The following is a 19,747-nucleotide window of genomic DNA, read 5'->3' on the forward strand; positions in this document are numbered from 1 at the left end:
GAAATAATCATATTGGATCTCTTGTGTAATCTACTTCCAAGAGACTAGGTGTGCTAAGCCAACCCCTGCACAGTTGTTGACTTTATACACGGGTTTTATTCGCCCTTGTTCAGAGTACAACTCTCATGTGTGGGAAGGCTACCCTCATACAGCTCTTCTTAATAGGATGGAGTCAAAGGCTTTTCATCTCATCAACTCTCCTCCTCTTACTGGCTCCCTTCAACCTCTGTCTCTTCGCCACTCTGTTGCATCTTTGTCTCATTTCTATCGCTACTTCGATGGTCATTGCTCCTCTGATCCGTCTGCTTGCATCCCTCCACCTCTACGACGTGTGCGTAGCAAACGTCTAGCAACACACTCTCATCCCTTTTCTTTCCAACTCTCTAATGCAAGAGTTAACTGTTACTCCCAGTCCTTCATTTATGCAACAGGTCATCTCTGGAAGTGTCTCCCTCTGTCTGTATTTCCTACTTCCTATGATCTCCAGTCTTTCAAACGCAGTATGTCCAGGCATCTCGAAATGAATGAATCTTGCGTTTGGCTCTCTTCTGTATTGTTTTTCTTATTTTCTTGGAAGGAACGGTTTGCGGGCTCTTGGCTTTTGGTTCCTTTTTGCATTATATATATATATATATATATATATATATATATATATATATATATATATATATATATATATATATATGTGTGTGTGTGTGTGTGTGTGTGTGTGTGTGTGTGTGCTCACTATTCACTCACTCGATGTAGTGCTGCTCTCAGGTTTCTGCTGTTTCCTCTCCATCCTTCTTTCCTTCCATTCTCCTCTGTGTTTCTTTCCTTCATTCTTTCCTTGTCCTTCTGCCTACGGGTGACTTTACACTCCCTCTTCTGTCTTTCCTTCATTTTTTCCACTTCCCTTACACTGTGGGTGACTCTACACTGAGTGACAAGCCAAATGGTTTCCTGTGCACCAGGAAAGCATTTACTATGCTGGGTGATAACCATATAACCAAATTTAGGCGCCTGGTGGTTTAGTGGGTAATTATTGTTCTCCAATCGGATTGAGCAGGTGAAGGTTTATATCCAAGGGGCGATTGGGGTTGATCGCTCATGTAATGCCACTCAGGGATGAGTGAGGGTGGTCACTCACATCTTAAATGTCGGGACCAATTGCCTAGCCCCGGGCTCCTACTCTCCTCATGGGGCAATGTATATATATATATATATATATATATATATATATATATATATATATGAGACAAAGGATGCTTTATCAGTGCTGATCTTGCATCATTTATCTGTTTCCCACACCCAGTGCCAGATCTGTCAACAGCAGGAGACTAGGCCGTCCTAATAACACACAATATGCCATCAAGACAAGTTCTTATGGTCCTTCCAATTTATCCAGATCGTTTAGGCGTTGTCCCTCACGGGACTTCCCCTACATGCGACCTTGCCACAGTTTCTACTGGGCCAATTATCGGATTAGAGACAAGGGTTAACCCTCACTCCCAGCTCTCTCGCTCTCTCTCTCTCTCTCTCTCTCTCTCTCTCTCTCTCTCTCTCTGCATATAAAATCAAAATTTTATGGAGATTTATTTCTATAAATGGTCTATACGGCTTTATGAATTAATAGAATTTAAGGAAATGCCTCCTGACTTCATCTGTCTGTCTGTCTGTCTGTCTGTCTCTCTCTCTCTCTCTCTCTCTCTCTCTCTCTCTCTCTCTCTCTCTGCATATAAAATCTACAGTTTATGGTGATTTATTTCTATAAAAAGTCTATACGGTTTTATGAATTATTATAGTTTGTTCTGGTGACTTGTGTAATGCAGGCTTGATTGAAGGAAGAGCAAATTCGTCTGACTGTTACTTCACTCACGTTGGTGGCCTTTGCTGTTCGAGCAACAGCTTTTGAGGGATCAATTATATGTCCCCTGTTTGCCTTCTCTTCTAAAAATACTTATTTACGCTCGACTATGGAGCAGACGAGGGCGAGTAGTAGGGGTAGGAGCTTATCTTTTAATGGGGGTCAGAGAAAGTGACCTGCAGATTGACACCTGACCTACGCTCACTGACTCACCTACAAGTGCGACAACATTGGAAAGCAACGTTGCCAAGTGTTGATGTATTTATAAAAAGGCATTGTTATTATTAAAAACAATAGGCATTTTCTTACACTATATAGCCATATTAGAGAATTTTATATATATATGCTGTAAATAAATTTCATTTAGAAGTAGTAAATAGCTGACATGAGACAGAGAGGTGTGTTTTGGTACAGATTCGGCAGCGTCGCTCAAAGGGGAACTCCCGTGAAGGACAACGCCCAAACGATCTGGATAAATTGGAAGGACCATAGTGGTGTGCTATTTAAGGACCAATCTTTACGTTCCTTCTCTGGCAGCACACATGACGGGCATCATCGGGGCGGCCGTGGTGGGGAGGTTTCTGGTGACGATGGCCATTAATGTAGGCCAGCAGTACTCAGTGGAGGTCCTGCCCACCGTGGCCCGAGGTTCAGGCTCAGGCGTTATCCAAACCCTGGGTCAGGTTGCTGGATTCCTCTCCCCGTCCATCATCTACCTGGTGGGTGCCGAGGATGTAACTAAGATTCTATAACTGTTTCACACGAACTTCATCTAGATTTTCGTTTTTTTTTTTTTTTTTTTTTTTTTTTTAGCCATTTCACGTAACTCAACGGCAGAAGAGACAAATGCAACAGCTGTATATTCTTTCCATTTTACTTCTTCAAGACTAGCATGATTTTCTTTCGTTATTGTCACAACTCAGCATTCAAGATAGAGGGATGGCAATTTTAGGCCAATATACAGTAGATTAAAACGATTACCGAGGTGGGGTTAAGAAGGTATGTAGTGGTCCGGTGATGGCAAGATCTTCGGCCTACCAATGACAAGGCTCATCCTCCGACTACAGGCAGTCAGATGTGCATTTCATCCACGGTGCTATTACGACGATCACAGCACAGTAAGGACAACAAAACCTGACCTGTAGGTCGTATTCTGTGTGTGTGTGTGTGTGTGTGTGTGTGTGTGTGTGTGTGTGTGTGTGTGTGTGTGTGTGTGTGTGTGTGTGTGTATTTAAATTTCGGTACACCACTTCTTTAGCAATTTAATATTTGTAATAAACCTTCATATTGTCTTCCACTGTACCTTTTCTTAAGCGCACTTTCTCTCCTCACCTCCAGTGTGTCCTTCCTCCAGCTCACTTCTTTTCCTCTCCTCCAGGATTACTATTTCCAGTTACATCCTCTCGTGTCCAATAAAGCCTTCCCCCAGTTCACCTTCTGTCCTCTCCTCAAATATATCCTTCTTCCAGTTAGCTTCTTTCCTCTTCTCCAGTAACTTTCTTCAGTACATCTCTCCTTCAAATAACCTTCTTCTAGTACACCTCACCAACATATCCTCCCTCCAATACACCTCTCGAGTGTATGCTTCCACCAGTGCACCTTCACTGAAATGTATTCTTCCTCACGTACACCTTTTCTCCAGTACTTCCAGCACCCATTTCCCCTCTTTAATATATCGTTTATATAGTTCATCTCTCTCTCTCTCTCTCTCTTTCTCTCTCTCTCTTTTTTGCTACATTCTTCCTCCAGCTCACGTTACTTCATTTCCTCAATATGTCTTTTCTCTAGTAAACTTCATCTCCAGTACATTCCTCCTGCAGTTCACTTTCTTTCCAATAATGTTTCCATCAGATCACTTCCCCTCCACCCTTCCTCTAGTACATCTCCTCTTCTTCCCTCACACCATATCCATTCTCCAGTTCTCCTCTCCTTTCCTTCACGACACCATTTTCTCTCTGAACCAGATTCCAAACCTCTTTCAGCTCCGATGATTAGAGGATCGATGTGGTCAATAATAAGAAAGTCTTACTCCTACCTCATGACTAAGGTTCATTGAATTTCATGCTACCACGAGTTAGTAATCATGATGTGCGAGTGACTCAGTTCCAATCGGTAGAATCATTCCAGTTATTGTACTGTCAAATATGAAATTCCTTTCTCCTCCTCTGCCTGTATTTCTTTGCTGTATTCGGAAGGCCAGTGTGACGTAGCGAACTGAGGTGCACATTATCATTCCTCTGGTGACGATAATATGAACCTCTGCCCACTACGTCTCACTGAAACACCTATGAATCCAACACTGAGAAAGAGGTAGGGGAAGTGAACTTTTTAGTCTTTCTATTTGTTTCTTTCTTTTCATTTTTTTTTAATGCACACATCCTCATCTGTCCACAGTCTAAAATTGGCCACTACTTGCCGTACACCATCCTTGGCGTGACCTCAGTGGTTGGAGGTCTTGTATGCATCCTACTGCCCGAAACCCTGAATGAGATCCTGCCCGACACGCTGCACGACGGGGAAACCTTCTTCACGAATCAGGGCTACTGTTACAACCCCTGCCAAAGGTATAATGGTAGTAGCAGTAGTAGTAGTAGTAGTAATAGTAGTAGTAGTAGTAGTGGTGGTGGTGGTAACAGCAGTAGTAATAGTAGTTGCAACTGCGGGTCCATCTGAATGTGTATACAGTGAATTGCAGGCCAACATTGCCATTTTTTTGCGGTCCATCATCCTCTTCTCGGCTCATAGGGAGGGGACTGAGGGATTTTTTTTTTTTTTTTTTCAACTAGGCAACTCAACTGCCCGGTCATATCGGTGGCACCACTTGAAGGTATCTCTATCCAACACTGGTACCATATACAGCTGGATTTCAGTGATAACATCTCCATGTCGACTATTGAAATCTTTCTCCCTTTCTCCTTAGTGTATAAACCTTCTCCATGAACCAAAACTGCATTTACAACCCCTGTTCATGACAGAATGTGTAGCAGTGCAATGGCTGTTTCAAAAACTCCATCTTTCCGACTTTTGTCTTCCATCCTCCAAAATATATATATCATCATCATCATCATCATCATCATCTTAACCCTCTTCACTGACTTGGGATGGAAGGGATTCAGAAACGGACGGGGAAAAAAGTAGAAGAGCAATAGAGAGCACTGTAAAAAAAGAAACGACATCCATTCACGCTTCCGAAATTTTGTGTGTCACACATCGCCCGGGTCATCTTCGCATTCATCATTGTTAAGAGAAGTGGAGGATAAAGTTACCAAAAATCCAGGCGTGACAGATAAATCGTTTCCTTGTGTGTGTGTGGGGGGGGGGAGGATAAAAACGCAGAAGACTGCATGTGTTTGAATAGGACTAACAAAGTAGAATATATATATATATATATATATATATATATATATATATATATATATATATATATATATATATATACATATATATATATATACATATATATATATATATATATATATAGTATCTATCTATCTATCTATCTATATATATATATATATATATATATATATATATATATATATATATATATATATTGCCAGCGGCTGAGCTCCATCTATAGGATTTATTCGATTTGTTTAGATTTTTTTGGAAATATTATGTACACAAGAAGGAGAGGGATGACTGGAGGGAAATCATTTGGTCTGTAATGTCAGCTCCTTTGTGAGCCAGAATAAGAGACGCATTTGCATTATACAGTGATCTCGTCACTGCTTTGAATTTCCAGTTTTATGCATTTCGGAAAGGGTATTTTTAATTATTTTCTATGAGTCACCTGCATCCTTAAAAAGAGCAACAGTGAGACCGTTATCACCTCCTGCTTTTCCTCTCTGCATTATTCTTACGGCGTTCTTAGCATCTTCCATTATACTCGTAATGCTAGGAATTGCAGTGTCCACCCCTTTCCTCTGCTGGACTTCCTCTTCGATGATAATGTTCCTACTAAAATGCTTTTTATAAACTACTTTAGTTTTTTTTTTCCATCACTTACATCACTTCTCCGTTCGAGTCTCTCAGAGGCGTTATTACATTTGTTTCAATACTATGCCTTTGCTTGATTGCCTTCAGGCTTCCTCCATTATTTAACCCGCCCAGTCCCGGCCACTTTTTGACCACTGGTACCCCCCAATCCCGGGCAATTTTTGACCTTTTTTTTTTTTGCTAAAACTTTCGCTTTTGGTGAGAAACATCGAAAATTCATAGAGAAATCGCTCACCTGAGGTTTAAAATACTCATTACAGGTAGGAGAGCCTCCTTACTTTACTGGGTTTTCTATCAGGCTGGCGCCAAAGAAAACGAGTTCTATGGGAGGATAACTATTTCACACCACTCATAAACGGTATTTATTTATTTACTGTTACGAATTTATATGTAGTACAAAAGTATATTGGTTTTCAAGCAGTAATATAGGCATTATAAGCATTGTTTCACTCGCTAATACCTGACCTTTTTTTGCCACATTACCTGATCATCATTTTTAACTGTTTCTTCCTCTAATGCTATGTAAAGTTTGTCCTCCACATTGTCATTGATTGGGGAATCACTCTGGCCCTGAATTTCGTACCGTGGCATGACATGGCTATACTGGCCAGGTCACTGATAACAGGTGAATTGCTGAGAAAAGGGCATGCAGGGGGGGGGAGGAGGTCATGCTGGGTAAGGCATTGTCTCTGCCTGGCATCTTGTTGAGGCAGGTGTCCCGTGTATACGTACCAAAAATGACTCGCGAAAATTGAAAATTGTGGAAATTATGAACCTTGCAATTGCAGGACGTTGAAGTACGTCCTCGGGATTAGCTGTGACAAAACGTGAGGACGTGGAAGTACGTCCTCGGGACGGCACGGGTTAAAGGTTCTTCACTTCTACCAATGGTACCTTTTGGGACTGTTTTCTTGTTGATGATGGTTTTCTTAATTCAGTGGCTTCACTGTGATACTTCTTTCTTTACGTTAAAAATTCTCTCGTACTCTGAAAGTTTAATGTCATTGTTTCTGAGTGTCCTTCCAATTACCTTTAGATCTGCTTCATTTCCTATTCTCTTCAAATTTTTTAGCATTCGTTACGTTTTAACATCACCTTCATACATCAATTGCAATTATTATCAACCATCACACTAAACTTCATTGCCTCATCTCGTACAAGGTCTGGAGGTTTTCTTCGGGTGTGCTTCTTGTTCTCTTAATTGATGTGTAACATTACCTGATCTCTCACCATTCAGCGATCACTTTCTACATTTACTCTTTTCAGTGCACTTACAGTCGTCACTGCACTGGCATGCGCTTTGTCAGTGAGGATGAAGTTCTTTGGCTACCTGATTGGTCTCTTCTAGGTCCCTTGCCTGTTCTGCATCGTTTGAAAGAAGGTATTAAATACCAGGAATTTTCCCTTCTAATTTCATTAGCCTTGCGCTAGTGCCCTTCCGATTACCTATTCCAAAAAGTCTGAATGCAGTCTTACATACCATGATTGTTCGAGGATGCTATTTGGTTGGATGCTTTGGATGATTGTGGTAATAATGTCTATTTATACATTACTGAAGCGTACTTCTGGATGGAGGACGAATAAAAATAATTATGAGTACTTTCTTTACGCGTATAGAAGTTTGTTTTCTTCATTATTATTACAAATATATAACATGTTATTATATTATTATTGAAAAAAATTATAATGATAACGATACTACCACTACTACTACCGCTACAACTACTACTACTACTACTACTACTACTACTACTACTACTACTGCTACTACTACTACTACTACTACTACTACTACTACTACTACTACTGCTACTACTGCTACTACTACTACTACTACTCCTCCTACTACTAGGTAGTAATAATGGTGAAGAGAAAAAGAGGGAAAGATAAAACAGCTAATGTATCTTCTAGTAAGCTCTTAGATATCTTCACTAAAAGATTGTTAAATGACAATCTCTCATACCAACAAACACATATTTTTATAAAAATTCCAAATGTAGTGGCTGGAAGGTAAAAAGATGATTACCGGTATATCGATGTCCAATGTTTCCCTGAAGATTGCCATTAAACAGCTAAAGTTTGGTATGGTTCTTGATGGCATTCATTAATTCTTTCTTAAGAATGCCACAGAATTTTTTTTGTCTATATTATCGTATTTGTTTCAATGTTTGCTTTGTTCACTGTTATTTACCTATGGAGCTTTTAAAAGGTACCACTACTTCTATCATCAAAGATAAAAAAGGGAATATTGCCAACTCCAGTAATTACATACCAGTGATACAGTCATCCTTCTATTAAAGGTACTGGAAATTCACTTACTACATGTACCTGAAAAAAGTAATCTTTACTGTAGGCAGTTCGGCATTAAAAATGGTATGTCAACTACTGTTACATGTTATATAATGAAGTAATGCATGCATACCCATAAAACTAAAAATCTCGAGTAACTGCTTTCACTGATCTCTCTAAAATGTTTTATCGAGTGGATCACTTTATTTTGGCAGTAAATTATTGGAAACAGATATGGATATAATATAGATGTTGATACGCTACCTCAGAAATCAGTCTGCTAATGCTGTATGGAAGGTGTATGGTAGTCGGTTCTGTCCACTAGAAAGGGATGTACAGCAGGGAGTTGTGTTCTCTCCCTTTTTGTTCAATTTTTATACTGATCAGATCATCACAAAAATTGCCTCAATGCATGATGGATGCATGGTAAGTATGAAAAGAGTATGTAGACGATATAGCTCTCATTACATGTACTCAGGCTATGGAGAATTTGTGTCGTACATTATGCATAGAATTACACAAGCATGAATACAATTAATACTATGTGTTTGATGCTCAGTAGTAAACAAATTCCTGCCAATACTGTATCCAGATCATTTTAGGTCCACCCCAAGCTTCCTTGGGAATTTCGAAAATGCTGTTAGCATGTTAAACTAGAGGCAAATACAAGTATTTTTACTCCTGTACAAGCAACGTTGGGTCTGGTTAGTACTTGGATGGGTGACCGCCTGGGAACACCAGATGCTGTTGGCATCCCTACGTCAAGTGGGGTTGGTGGAGGATTAGTGCCCCTCCCTGTAAAAACAATTAACTCTAAGCCCTTGGCCACCCCGTCTGGGATACATGGCGTCTGGCAATGAATGAATGAATGAAACGTTTTTCGAAAATTTTCGTTATTTGTTCATCATTGTCAGTGAAGCATCCCAGCTAGGAACCTCGGGCGACTTTCGACAGACCACGATCGTCCCAGTCCGGCTCTTGTGGGCGAGTCTCTATGCACCACTCTGAGCCCGGCTCAGCTGTTGTGGACCTTATCGGAAAACTTTGATCACATTTTGCCAGCCCCTTTTATCTTCAGTCATATATAAGTTCCATTGGGTTTATTTGCAAATTATATCATAATTTTAGGTCATATTCAAGTATTCTTTGCATATTCTATTTTTTTAAGTAATTCATTTTGCTTTCTTTACCTTCAATCAGATATTACAGAAAAACATTTTACCAAGTAATTGTTTTTCGATTTTTCCTGTTAAATTTTTATTGTTTTGCAGGTAAGTATCAATGAAGGTATAAGTAAAAAGTATCTGTCAAAAATTTAATTACAAAAGCATACTGTACAAAAATATAAAAGTACATGCGAAACTGAATGTGCATACATTACCAACTCTTCTGAAAATGAAATTATAAATTTTTGTAAAAAAATTATGAAGCAGTTCCTTTCATCAGACAGACATAAGGCTGTCAATAAGTCGATAGGTAGGTAGAAGGTATCTAGGGAGGTAGGTGCCACCAGTGTCAATAATGTGGATACTGTAGAGAATCTTTGCTACCAGTGTCGGGAATTATAGAGTATCATAGATTACTGCTGCTGCCTGATATAGATAATAGTCGTAGCTTAGGAGTCTGGGATTGTAGTTGTTGATTGGCGAGGCACCCATGTCAACAGTATAGATTAATGTGGGCTACTACCACTGTAAAGAGTCGTGAGGCATTGGATAGCACAGAGATTGTGTGTTTGTGGGCTTTATCTCTCTAGTCTCGAAGTAGGTCTTTCTTACTCTCACCCCCCACCCCGTCAATCTTGTATCGTAAGTGAAGGTGAGGTATAGACACTCTGGGGTTAAGGGTTTTATTGTAACACAGTTACATTATTCACTGCCTACCCCTGCACTTGTGTAACAGAGTGACATGACCCACTGATTGTCAGACTGACAGCTAATCTCTTACTGGCGGCCGATCTCCTACTCTCCCCAGTCTCCTACTCTTCCCAATCTCCTACTGACTTCTACACCTGATTTCAGGGTATATATTACTGCCTGGTGTCAGGCTGGCTGATATGCGTGTGTATATATGCATGTGTACAGTGTCTAGCACGTTTCCATCACGTGTTTAACCAGCCCCATCCCGTCGACGTATGGGTACGTTGCAACGATTTGCATTTGCCAGTCCCGGCGACGTACCAGTACGTCGTGCAATTGCAAGGTCCCTAATTTGCACAATTTTCAATTTTCGCACATGATTTTTCGTATGTATACACGGGACACCTTCCTCTATTCCTCTACAAGATGCCAAGCAGGGACAATGCCTTACACTGCATAACCTCCCCCCTCCCCCCCTCACGCCATTGTCTTGGCAAAGGACCTGTTACCAGTGACCTGCCTAGTAAAGATATTCAGGGCCAGAGTGATTCCCCAATCGATGACAATGTGGAGGACAATGTTTACATAGCATTAGAAGAAGAAACAGCCAGAAATAATGATCAGGTAATGTGGCAAAAAAAGGTCAGGTATGGTGATTAGTTAGTGAGTGAAACAATGCTTATAATGCCTTTATTACTGCTTGAAAACCAATATACTCACATACTACATATACATTCGTACCAAGTAAATAAATAAATACCGTTTATGAGTGGATAAAATAGTTACCCTCCCATAGAACTCGTTTTCTTTGGTGCCAGCATGTTAGAAAACCCACTCAGGTAAGGAGGAACTCCTAACTGGATTGGGCACTTTAAACCTCAGGTGAATGATTTCTCTATGAATTTTCGATGTTTCTCACCAAAAGTGGTTTTAGCCCCCAAAAAAAATTTCGAAAATACCTCGGGACTGGGGGATGTCGGAGGTGCGGAAAACCTCGGGACGTGACGGGTTAACTGGCTTCCTTGAGTTGCATCATGTGTTTGACGTACGTCATGTGTTTGTGTTTGACATTCTTGATAGTCCAGGCCAGGAGATGTTTGTGTTTCTCTTCCTGTTGCACTGGACATATCCACCTGCTTACTTCATATTGTGCTAGTGTTGCATATTGTGCTTTGATTATGTTAATGCCTGTAACTATTACATGTTGTGCTATGACTATATTAATGCCTATAAGGCAACATTGCATGCTTCGGACATCCATCGGGACCTGTGGATGTTGCCTTTCTGTGAACAGTGCTTGCATTTCTGACACATACTGATATGATGGGGGACATGCAGCGTCTTTGCATTCTGGTGTTCACTCGGCACTATTGTCCTTTGACCATGCCTGGGAAGTGGCACTGACACTCGGGAAAGGGATGCCGTGGTGAGCATGGTTGAAGCTTCCTTCTTGCACTTGGCTATATTGACAATATCCAGCTGGAACTCCTTCAGAGGCATGGGAGGCACTTCCAAAGCCTTGCAATCCCTTTTGTGGAGCACCCTGGCATTGCAGACGCAGAGGTCGAGTATGTGGTCAAAGAACTTCATTTAGTAATATTGTGCATGCTTTGGGATCTTGTACAGGTGTGTCAGCATGTCACTCTTAATGCCACCCATCCTCCGTTGTACTTTTTCATGACATCAGGACATGACACCTCCTTGTAGGTCTTGGTGGCTCTGTCATAGTGTTTGACATGTACCATGGGCTGAAAAGAGACAAAAGCAGGTAAATATTAACGCAAAGTAAACAAATCGTAAGTAAAAGAAATGGTTAGGAAGGCATAAACAAGGTAGGTATAACAGGGATATATAAGGTAAGTATAAAAGAAATAAATAATTTGATTATAACAGAAACAAGGTAATTAATAAATAAATGAATAAGGTAAAGTCTCTATCTCTCCTTCACTCCTTTTATTCTTTCCTCCACCTTCCCATCTCTCCTCCACTTCTTCTAGCCTCTCCTCCACTGATAGCGTACGTTAACGACAAAGTTATGTACCTACACACAAACCGACTGGGAAGTCCAGCATGCCCAAATTTAAATGGCGAGACATAAAGCAATAATTTAAAAGCCCACTCTTGAGTATGCAAAACTTTAAAAAGACTGACATCTGTCAGTGGTGATTTCTACTAACCACTAGTTGCTCTCGAAGTTGAAGGAGATGAAAAGACATCATTTGATGATGATGTCTTTTCATCCAAAAGGGCACTTATGCCCAAATCAGGGTCGACAACATCAACGCCAGTGTTAACCTCAACATCAGTGTCAGCTCCTTGTACAGGGGCAATCTATCGCTGATGATTCACTCCCTCTCCCCCTGCCCGGTGGCCAAAAAGCATCTAGGTAACTAAATGAAAGAAATATTAATCAGTCATCCTATATAGCCACTCTCATTATCAAAATTGATAAAATTACATAAACACAGTGGGCTAACATGACTTATATATATGTGTGTATACACACACACACACACACACACACACACACACACACATATATATATATATATATATATATATATATATATATATATATATATATATATATATATATATATATAATTATTCTCGTAAATCACATTTACTATCCATAAATAACAGTAATATATAATGATATCAAAGAAAGAACACACCAGAATGGTAAAAAATAATTATTGAAGTGCATAGGTGGAAACAAATAAAACCGTTAAAGTCTATGAGTGCCCACTGAGCGTGGTCAGTTGAGTCCCCAAGAGCTACCCAGCTGGGCTCTACACCTTTTCACACTCGTTTTTCACTAATTCCAAGATATCACAACCAAACGAAACCTATATCAAAATGATGCCCAACTATCCCCCTCAAACATCAAGTAATGGTAAACTTATCTCCATGGGTATGGGCATGAGGATGCTGAAAGTCAGAGGATTTTTCACGAGATGTTGCCAGTTTCAGAATTGGACCAAGCCTGATGCATTAAATGTTCTGTCAGGGAGCCCCAAGAATGCTTGTTGCATCCTGATCGGTCAGATTTGAAAGAGGAGGCATTCCTCTCCACCTTGGAATAAAAAAATCCCGACCACCTGAATATTCTAGGCTTCCTGGTGGACTTTTCAAAACACCTTTTTTTTTTTTTTTTTTAACCTGCTGCATGCCGGCAGGCTTTGGATCCCCATGGAGCTGTGGTGCCGGCCAATTTTTGACTTTTTTTTTTTGCTAGATAGGTTAGAAATGATGAGAAAACATGAAGAACAACCATAAAAGCCATTTAGGTTGATTTTGAGGTCAGTTCTCCCTAAGCAGGCAGCTGAAAATTTCGGAGTAATGCGCATAGACTTCACCACCCACTACTACCACAGAGCAAGAGGAGGCAGAAGCTTTGCATTTTCTTCATTGGTAACTATGCTATTCGAGCCAAAGACACTCTTGTTGGGTATGTAGATGATATATTAAGGTCTAGAGAGGTGCGGGAATATCCCAGCTGATTTTTTGGCGCCTAATTTGAACTTTGGGATTTAGACAAATATATCAAATCGCTGATGTACATGTATGTTGCTGGCACCGTCTATGCATATATGGGCCGATGTACATGTACGTCGCCAGCACGGGGTGGGTTAAGTATCCCACATGGATTTCCTGGATCCTACAGGATACTCGGCAATGATGACCTTAACCTGAGGCGTCCCATTGACGTGTGGATATGTCACCACGTTTTGCCACGGTGACACCTGTTGACGTATCCATATGTTTTGCAATTGCAAGGTCCGACATTTGCACATTTTTCAAGTTTCACACGTTATTTTTGGTATGTATATGCAGGAACCTTCCTCTACCCACTGCCAGGCGGGGACACTCCCCGACCCCGTGTGACCCATGCACGACCTTGTCTCAGTCACTCACCCGTTAGCAGTGACCCAGCACAGGTGAGATGTTCACCTTTTTAGCCCTGGTTCTCTTGATGGATATTGTACGGAAAAGACAAATTCTGGAATACTGGTCTACAGACCTAAATACCAGCTCATCTTTCTTTGGGAAGGTAATGGGCTAGAATAGATTTTAGCAAATTCTGAGCCACTTCCACTTTTACGGTGCTGACGACCGTGCTAATGCAAATTACATGGATAGAATAAGGAGAATAAGAATGGTATTTGATCACCTTGGTAAAAGTTCTGCTCATCCTTCTATCCTTACAGAGACCTTGTCATAGACGCGAGTCTCATATGCTGTTCACGATATTAGAAAGTGCTGTGAATATGCGATAATATGATGCTTATGATATTAGTAAGTGCTGTAAATATGCGGTAATATGACGCTTATGATAAAAGAAAGTGCTGTATATATGCGATAATATGATACTCACTATAATAGTCAGGCCTGTGAATATGCGATAATATGATGCTCACTATAATAGTAAGGCCTGTAAGTATGTAATAAAAACTATATAATGTCGAAACTGGTATTATGTTAGTGGAAAAGTATAAGTGGAAAAATAGAATATAAGGTGTAACAACAGTCATAGTGAGCCATATGTGCAAGATTCTGCCAATTTTCATGTGATAGCTGTATGGAACAATGCATATATCGCCTATAATATTGTTTGAAAACCAATATATTCTGGTACTACATGTTTTCTGGGATCAAATTAATAAATATCTACCTATTCTGAGTGGTTTACCATACTAATCCCTGCCATAAAGAACATGACAGCCGCAGTGCGGCTTCAGAGAACACGGTACCAGGTGTGCAGAGGGTCATGTGTATAGACCACTTCTAACCCCTTAAACGCGGCCGTGAACAGTCCCCTCTCCCCCGAGTGGCGGGGTTGTATCGCGGTCTGAGTACCTGTAGGAAAATATTAGCCAAAAATCAGAGATTAACCCTAGAACATTATACTTGGTATAGCAGATAGTACTTACATTCAGCTTTCTCCAGAGACAGGTGTTGAGCCTTCGTGGACTACCCAAGGACTTGTGGAGACTTGCAAAGTTGGGTAACTAAATCTTCACTTTCACACCTCCAGCAACCCGGTTTCCCCTCTACCACAGCCTCATTCTGTCACAGTAAACTTTATACTACAATGTAAAGGTAGTTTGGAATCCGTATTTGTACAATAAGCACTGAAAATAAGGCTAAAATCAACGGAGCGTACGGCTGACATGCAGCGCGGCGGCGGTCTTCCCATCACTCAACAAACATTTCCATTTTCACAGCTAAAAACATGTATACTACATTATTTTCAATCATATTACTTCCCAAAAGATCACCGCGGCGCGCTTTTTATTCTGCCTTACGCCCGTCACTTTATTCTCGTTCCTGTCGGCTGCTTGCACTGACTCGGAAGAGCTACAACTCGCCATAATGTCACTTTGAAAGCCTGCGGTAAACTGACGCTAAACAGGGGCAAACCATGAGAAAAAAACCTAGTGTTACAACTGGGGAAACAAGCGATTCCTATTAGCATAAACTGCTTGTGAGAGGAGAGTGCAGATTTACAGTTCTGATCACTCAGAGCGCTGCCATGTATCACAGCCAGGCTGGCCGGGCCGTGGTGGGGGGGGGAAGGGGGAAAAACGAGATACTTGGCAACAACGGAGGTCAGTAGTACAAAGGTAAAGTATGCTAATTGTAGCTAAAGGGTGGTGGTACTGATAGACAATACCAGCTGGAGCCTGCCTGCCTGCGGTTATTCAAAATTTACTAGAATCACAAACGCGACGTTCCGCTGTTATGTCCTTTTCGCCGAGCGTCGCAAACGCGACGATCCGCGTTTAAAGGGCTAAGCTTAGGTGAGCACTTTTTCTGTGGTTTTCCAATGTTTCTCACCAAAAGCGGAGGTTTGAACCCCCCCAAAAAATCCCCAAATCTGCCAGGATTTTAGTGGTGAAAAATTTGCTGGGACACAGCAAGTTAAAATAGTGACACAAAATAAATATTTAGGACATATAAATAAATATTTGGGGCTATAATTAATAAGAGTCATGTGCATTCCACCCTGGTGGAATGGATGTGGAGAAGTTGCACTAAAACATCTAGACAAATTTCAGAACAAAGCTGTTGGAAATATTAATAACCCTGGTATTATAAATAAACTACCTCCCCTACAAATAAGAAGGAATGTTGCCTTCCTTGCATTATATTACAGGTACTTATATGGCAAATGCTCAGACAAAGTTGCGTCCATTGTGCCACCTCTCTGTGTCTTCCCTCAATGCTACACGGGCATCTGGTAGCGCTCATGACTGGAATGTCACACAGCCACATTGCAGAACTTCTGCCTATGAGAATTCTTTTATTCCCCGAACTGCATCTCCCTGGAACTCATCTCCCCCAAATTGTTTCCCTCCATACTTCAACCATCAGCTGTTCAAGTTCAACTGTTACAGATATTTTATGAATGGAGGGCGCCAGTAATCTGGTGTGTGGATTTATTTTATTCATTTGTTTTTCCTTCCACTGTTCTGTTATTTGAAAAAAATATATATATATATTCCATATGCTGTACTTTGTATGATGCTAATGATTTTGAGTTTAGGCAGAAGACATTATATTCTAACTTCAGCACAGTCTTAAGAGATTTTAACCCTCCACATCCCGTTGACGTGAATGAACGTCCACACGTTTTGTCACTGCCAATCCCGTTGATGTACATAAACGCGAATCAATTGCAATGTCCCTAATTTGCACAATTTTCAATTTTCGCGAGTGATTTTTGGTACACATACACGGGACACCTTCCTCTACAAGATGCCAGGCAAGGACAATGCCTTACCCAGCATGACCTCCCCCCCCCCGCACGCCATCATCTCGGCAATTCACCTGTTACCAGTGACCTGGCCAGTAATGACATGTTGTGCCACGGTACGAAATTCAGGGCCAGAGTGATTCCCCACTCGATGACAATGTGGAGGACAAACTTTACATAGCATTAGAGGAAGAAACAATCAGAAATGATGATCAGGTAATGTCGCCAAAAAAGGTCAGGTATGTTGATGTGCTTTGTGAGAGAAACAATGTTTATATTGCTTATATTATTGTATGAAAACCAATATACTCTCATACTAGATATAAATTCGTACCAAATAAATAAATAAATACCATTTATGAGTGGTGTGGAATGGTTACCCTCCCTTAGAACTCATTTTCTTTGGAGCCAGCCTGATAGAAAACACAGTAAGGTGAGGAGGTACTGCCACCTGTATCGAGTATTTTAATCCTCAGGTGAGCGATTTCTCTATGATTTTTCGGTGTTTCTCACCAAAATTGGAGGTTTGAGGCAAAAATTTTTTTTTCCAAAAATGGTTGGGATTGGGGGGAGTCAGTGAAGGAACAGTAGTTGGGATGGGGCGGGTTAAACTAGTTGATCAGGACACACTTTTATTCCTTCTTAACCCCTTAACTGCGGGGCGTCACTTTCGTGACGCTTGGGAGCAAGGGATCATACCGCGGGGCGTCGCTTTTGTGATTCTGTGTTATTTTGAATTCAACCGGGCTTCCAAGTGGGGGCTTGTATCATCTATCGGTACTGCCAATGTCCAACACTAGTCAGCACTCCTAATCTCATCTGTACTCCCATCCATTGTTGACAATTTAGCCATTTCCCCCAGTTCTTGACTCCCCTCCCTACCCCCCCTCCATTACCCTATCCTCTCGCCTGCCCGGCCGTGCTACGCTAAGTAAATCTTCCCTGGAATTTTTCACTGATTTCATCCATTGAAATAAGCCCTATGTCCTATTCTTATACCAAATAATATATACAAGAAAGAAATAAGGTAAGTGAGAGTGCCATACACCTGGAATTGGCTAATTATCACCTGACAACACCTCACGTGCACTCGTTCGCTAATTTTCGCTGTTTTTTTTCCCTTGAAATATGCCCTATAATCTATTTTCGTAATAAATATACATGTAAGGAGGGAAGGGAGAACCCTAAGTGATATTTACATTCACCTGGAACTACCTAATTTATAATGTATTGTCTAGATTTCCTGCCAATCATATCAGTGCTAGACAAAGCTGTTTCAAGATATAACATTGGTAGCTCTGAATATATATATCTCCTAAGTAGGCCTCTAATCTATTTTCGTAATAAATATACATGTAAGGAGGGAAGGGAGCAACCTAAGTGATATTTACATTCACCTGGAACTACCAAATTTATAATGTATTGTCTAGATTTCCTGCCAATCATATCAGTGCTAGACTTAGCTGTTTCAAGAAGTAACATTGGTAACTCTGAATAACCCCTAGCAGGCCTCTACGCTGGTGGTCCTCCGTTATCACTCAGTTCTCTCTCAACTTCCGAAGTGAGAGTACGTATGTTTCTTCTTGCTGACTTCAAGGCCTTTTTTCACCCCCATGCAAATGGCCCTGTGACCTTTACCCCCTACTAAACCTCGTGTGGAAAGAGGTAAAGGGCTGACAATTGATAAAAGAGTGACTACAATCTTTCTATTGAGTAAAACAGTGCAAGTGGAATTGTAAATAATGTGTAAATAATGTGTAAACAGCAAGTGAAAGTAATGAATGTAAATATACGTGAACAATGGAAAATAGTTTTATAAGTTATTTCAAGTGACAGTGCACAACACAGTGTAAATAAAATAGAAATGTAAATAACGTAAATAAAATAGAGAACGTAAATAGAAATGTAAATGAGTAGTATTATAAGAATACGAGTATATACCCTAGGAGTAATGAAAGTGAAAGTTTCACTCTAGCATGTCTGAATGCTATGAGTTATGAGAGTGAAGATGAAAGTGACATTCACTCTCAATGCCAGTATACAGGACGAGAAAGTGAATGCTACGTATTTTACTGAAAGAAATTGAATCCCTACAGTGACAATAAACTAATACTACTGAAGGAAACTTATGGATAAAGACTATAGATATATATAAGTGTTATATAGTAATAGAAATATAAAGTGTGAGGGGTTTTATGAATAATAAATGACAGACTACCAAGAGCGAACTAGTGCCAGTGCGACGATCAGACGCGCTCGTAATTTCCATTGCTTTCACAGTGTTTTTTTTTTAGTATGGATCCCAAACTACTTGAAAATTGTAGAATAGTGTTTATAGTGTTTGTATCTGGCTGTGGTAATCATATTACGGGTTGTCGGGAAGTGTAAAGTGGAGACTTCGTTACCCTACTTCAGAGTTCTCCACAAGTCCTACGGTAACCGACGAAGGCTAAACAATCATTCCAGGAGAAAGCTGAAGGTATGTGCCATAAGCATATATAATTTTATTATTCTAGGACTAATAACTGATTTTTGGCAAATATTTTTTGAGAGTCTGTCGGAGCCCAAATAACCCCGCGGCACAGGCAAGTTACTGGTAAACAAGCCCGCGGTGTAGGGGTTAATATGTACTGCAAGCCTGATTATGGACTGCTGAAACATCAGTAGTTTATTTTCTCTGACCATATATAAAACTTTCGATATGGCAATCTGTAAACTTTGTAAATGTATGATCAGTGTTCCAACCTATGCTAGTAATCAGTGTCATACCCACAAATTTGAAAAAAGAGGGGCTTTTTTTTTTTATCTTTTTAACTGTGCAGCCCATGACTTTGATGAGCGCAGCAAGCCCGTACAGCTTGGGGGTTTGGGAGGGGGGGGTGCAGTAACCCCCTCCCTGAGAAAATTTTGCATTTGGGCCAATTTTATTATCATTTTGATGCCAAAGGGAATGGGTATACAACATTAATATAGCATATTTGAAAGTCATTTTTA

The 19,747-nt window shown here is 40.5% G+C and overlaps 1 protein-coding gene across 1 annotated transcript in view; it reads left to right on the top strand.

Moving 5' to 3' along the window:
* LOC145410008 (organic cation transporter protein-like) overlaps positions 1–19,747 on the top strand; it is a 139,763-nt gene that overhangs the window by 109,355 nt on the left and 10,661 nt on the right. Inside the window, exons 9-10 of the mRNA XM_080280218.1 lie at positions 2,384–2,565; positions 4,241–4,410. Coding sequence (XP_080136344.1) covers positions 2,384–2,565; positions 4,241–4,410 — 352 coding nt within the window. The remainder of the gene's footprint in view (positions 1–2,383; positions 2,566–4,240; positions 4,411–19,747) is intronic.

The sequence above is a fragment of the Coenobita brevimanus genome, chromosome 84 (genome assembly GCF_032717465.1).
Source record: "Coenobita brevimanus isolate Jiangsu-jjx chromosome 84, ASM3271746v2, whole genome shotgun sequence".
Taxonomy (NCBI): Eukaryota; Metazoa; Arthropoda; class Malacostraca; order Decapoda; family Coenobitidae; genus Coenobita; species Coenobita brevimanus.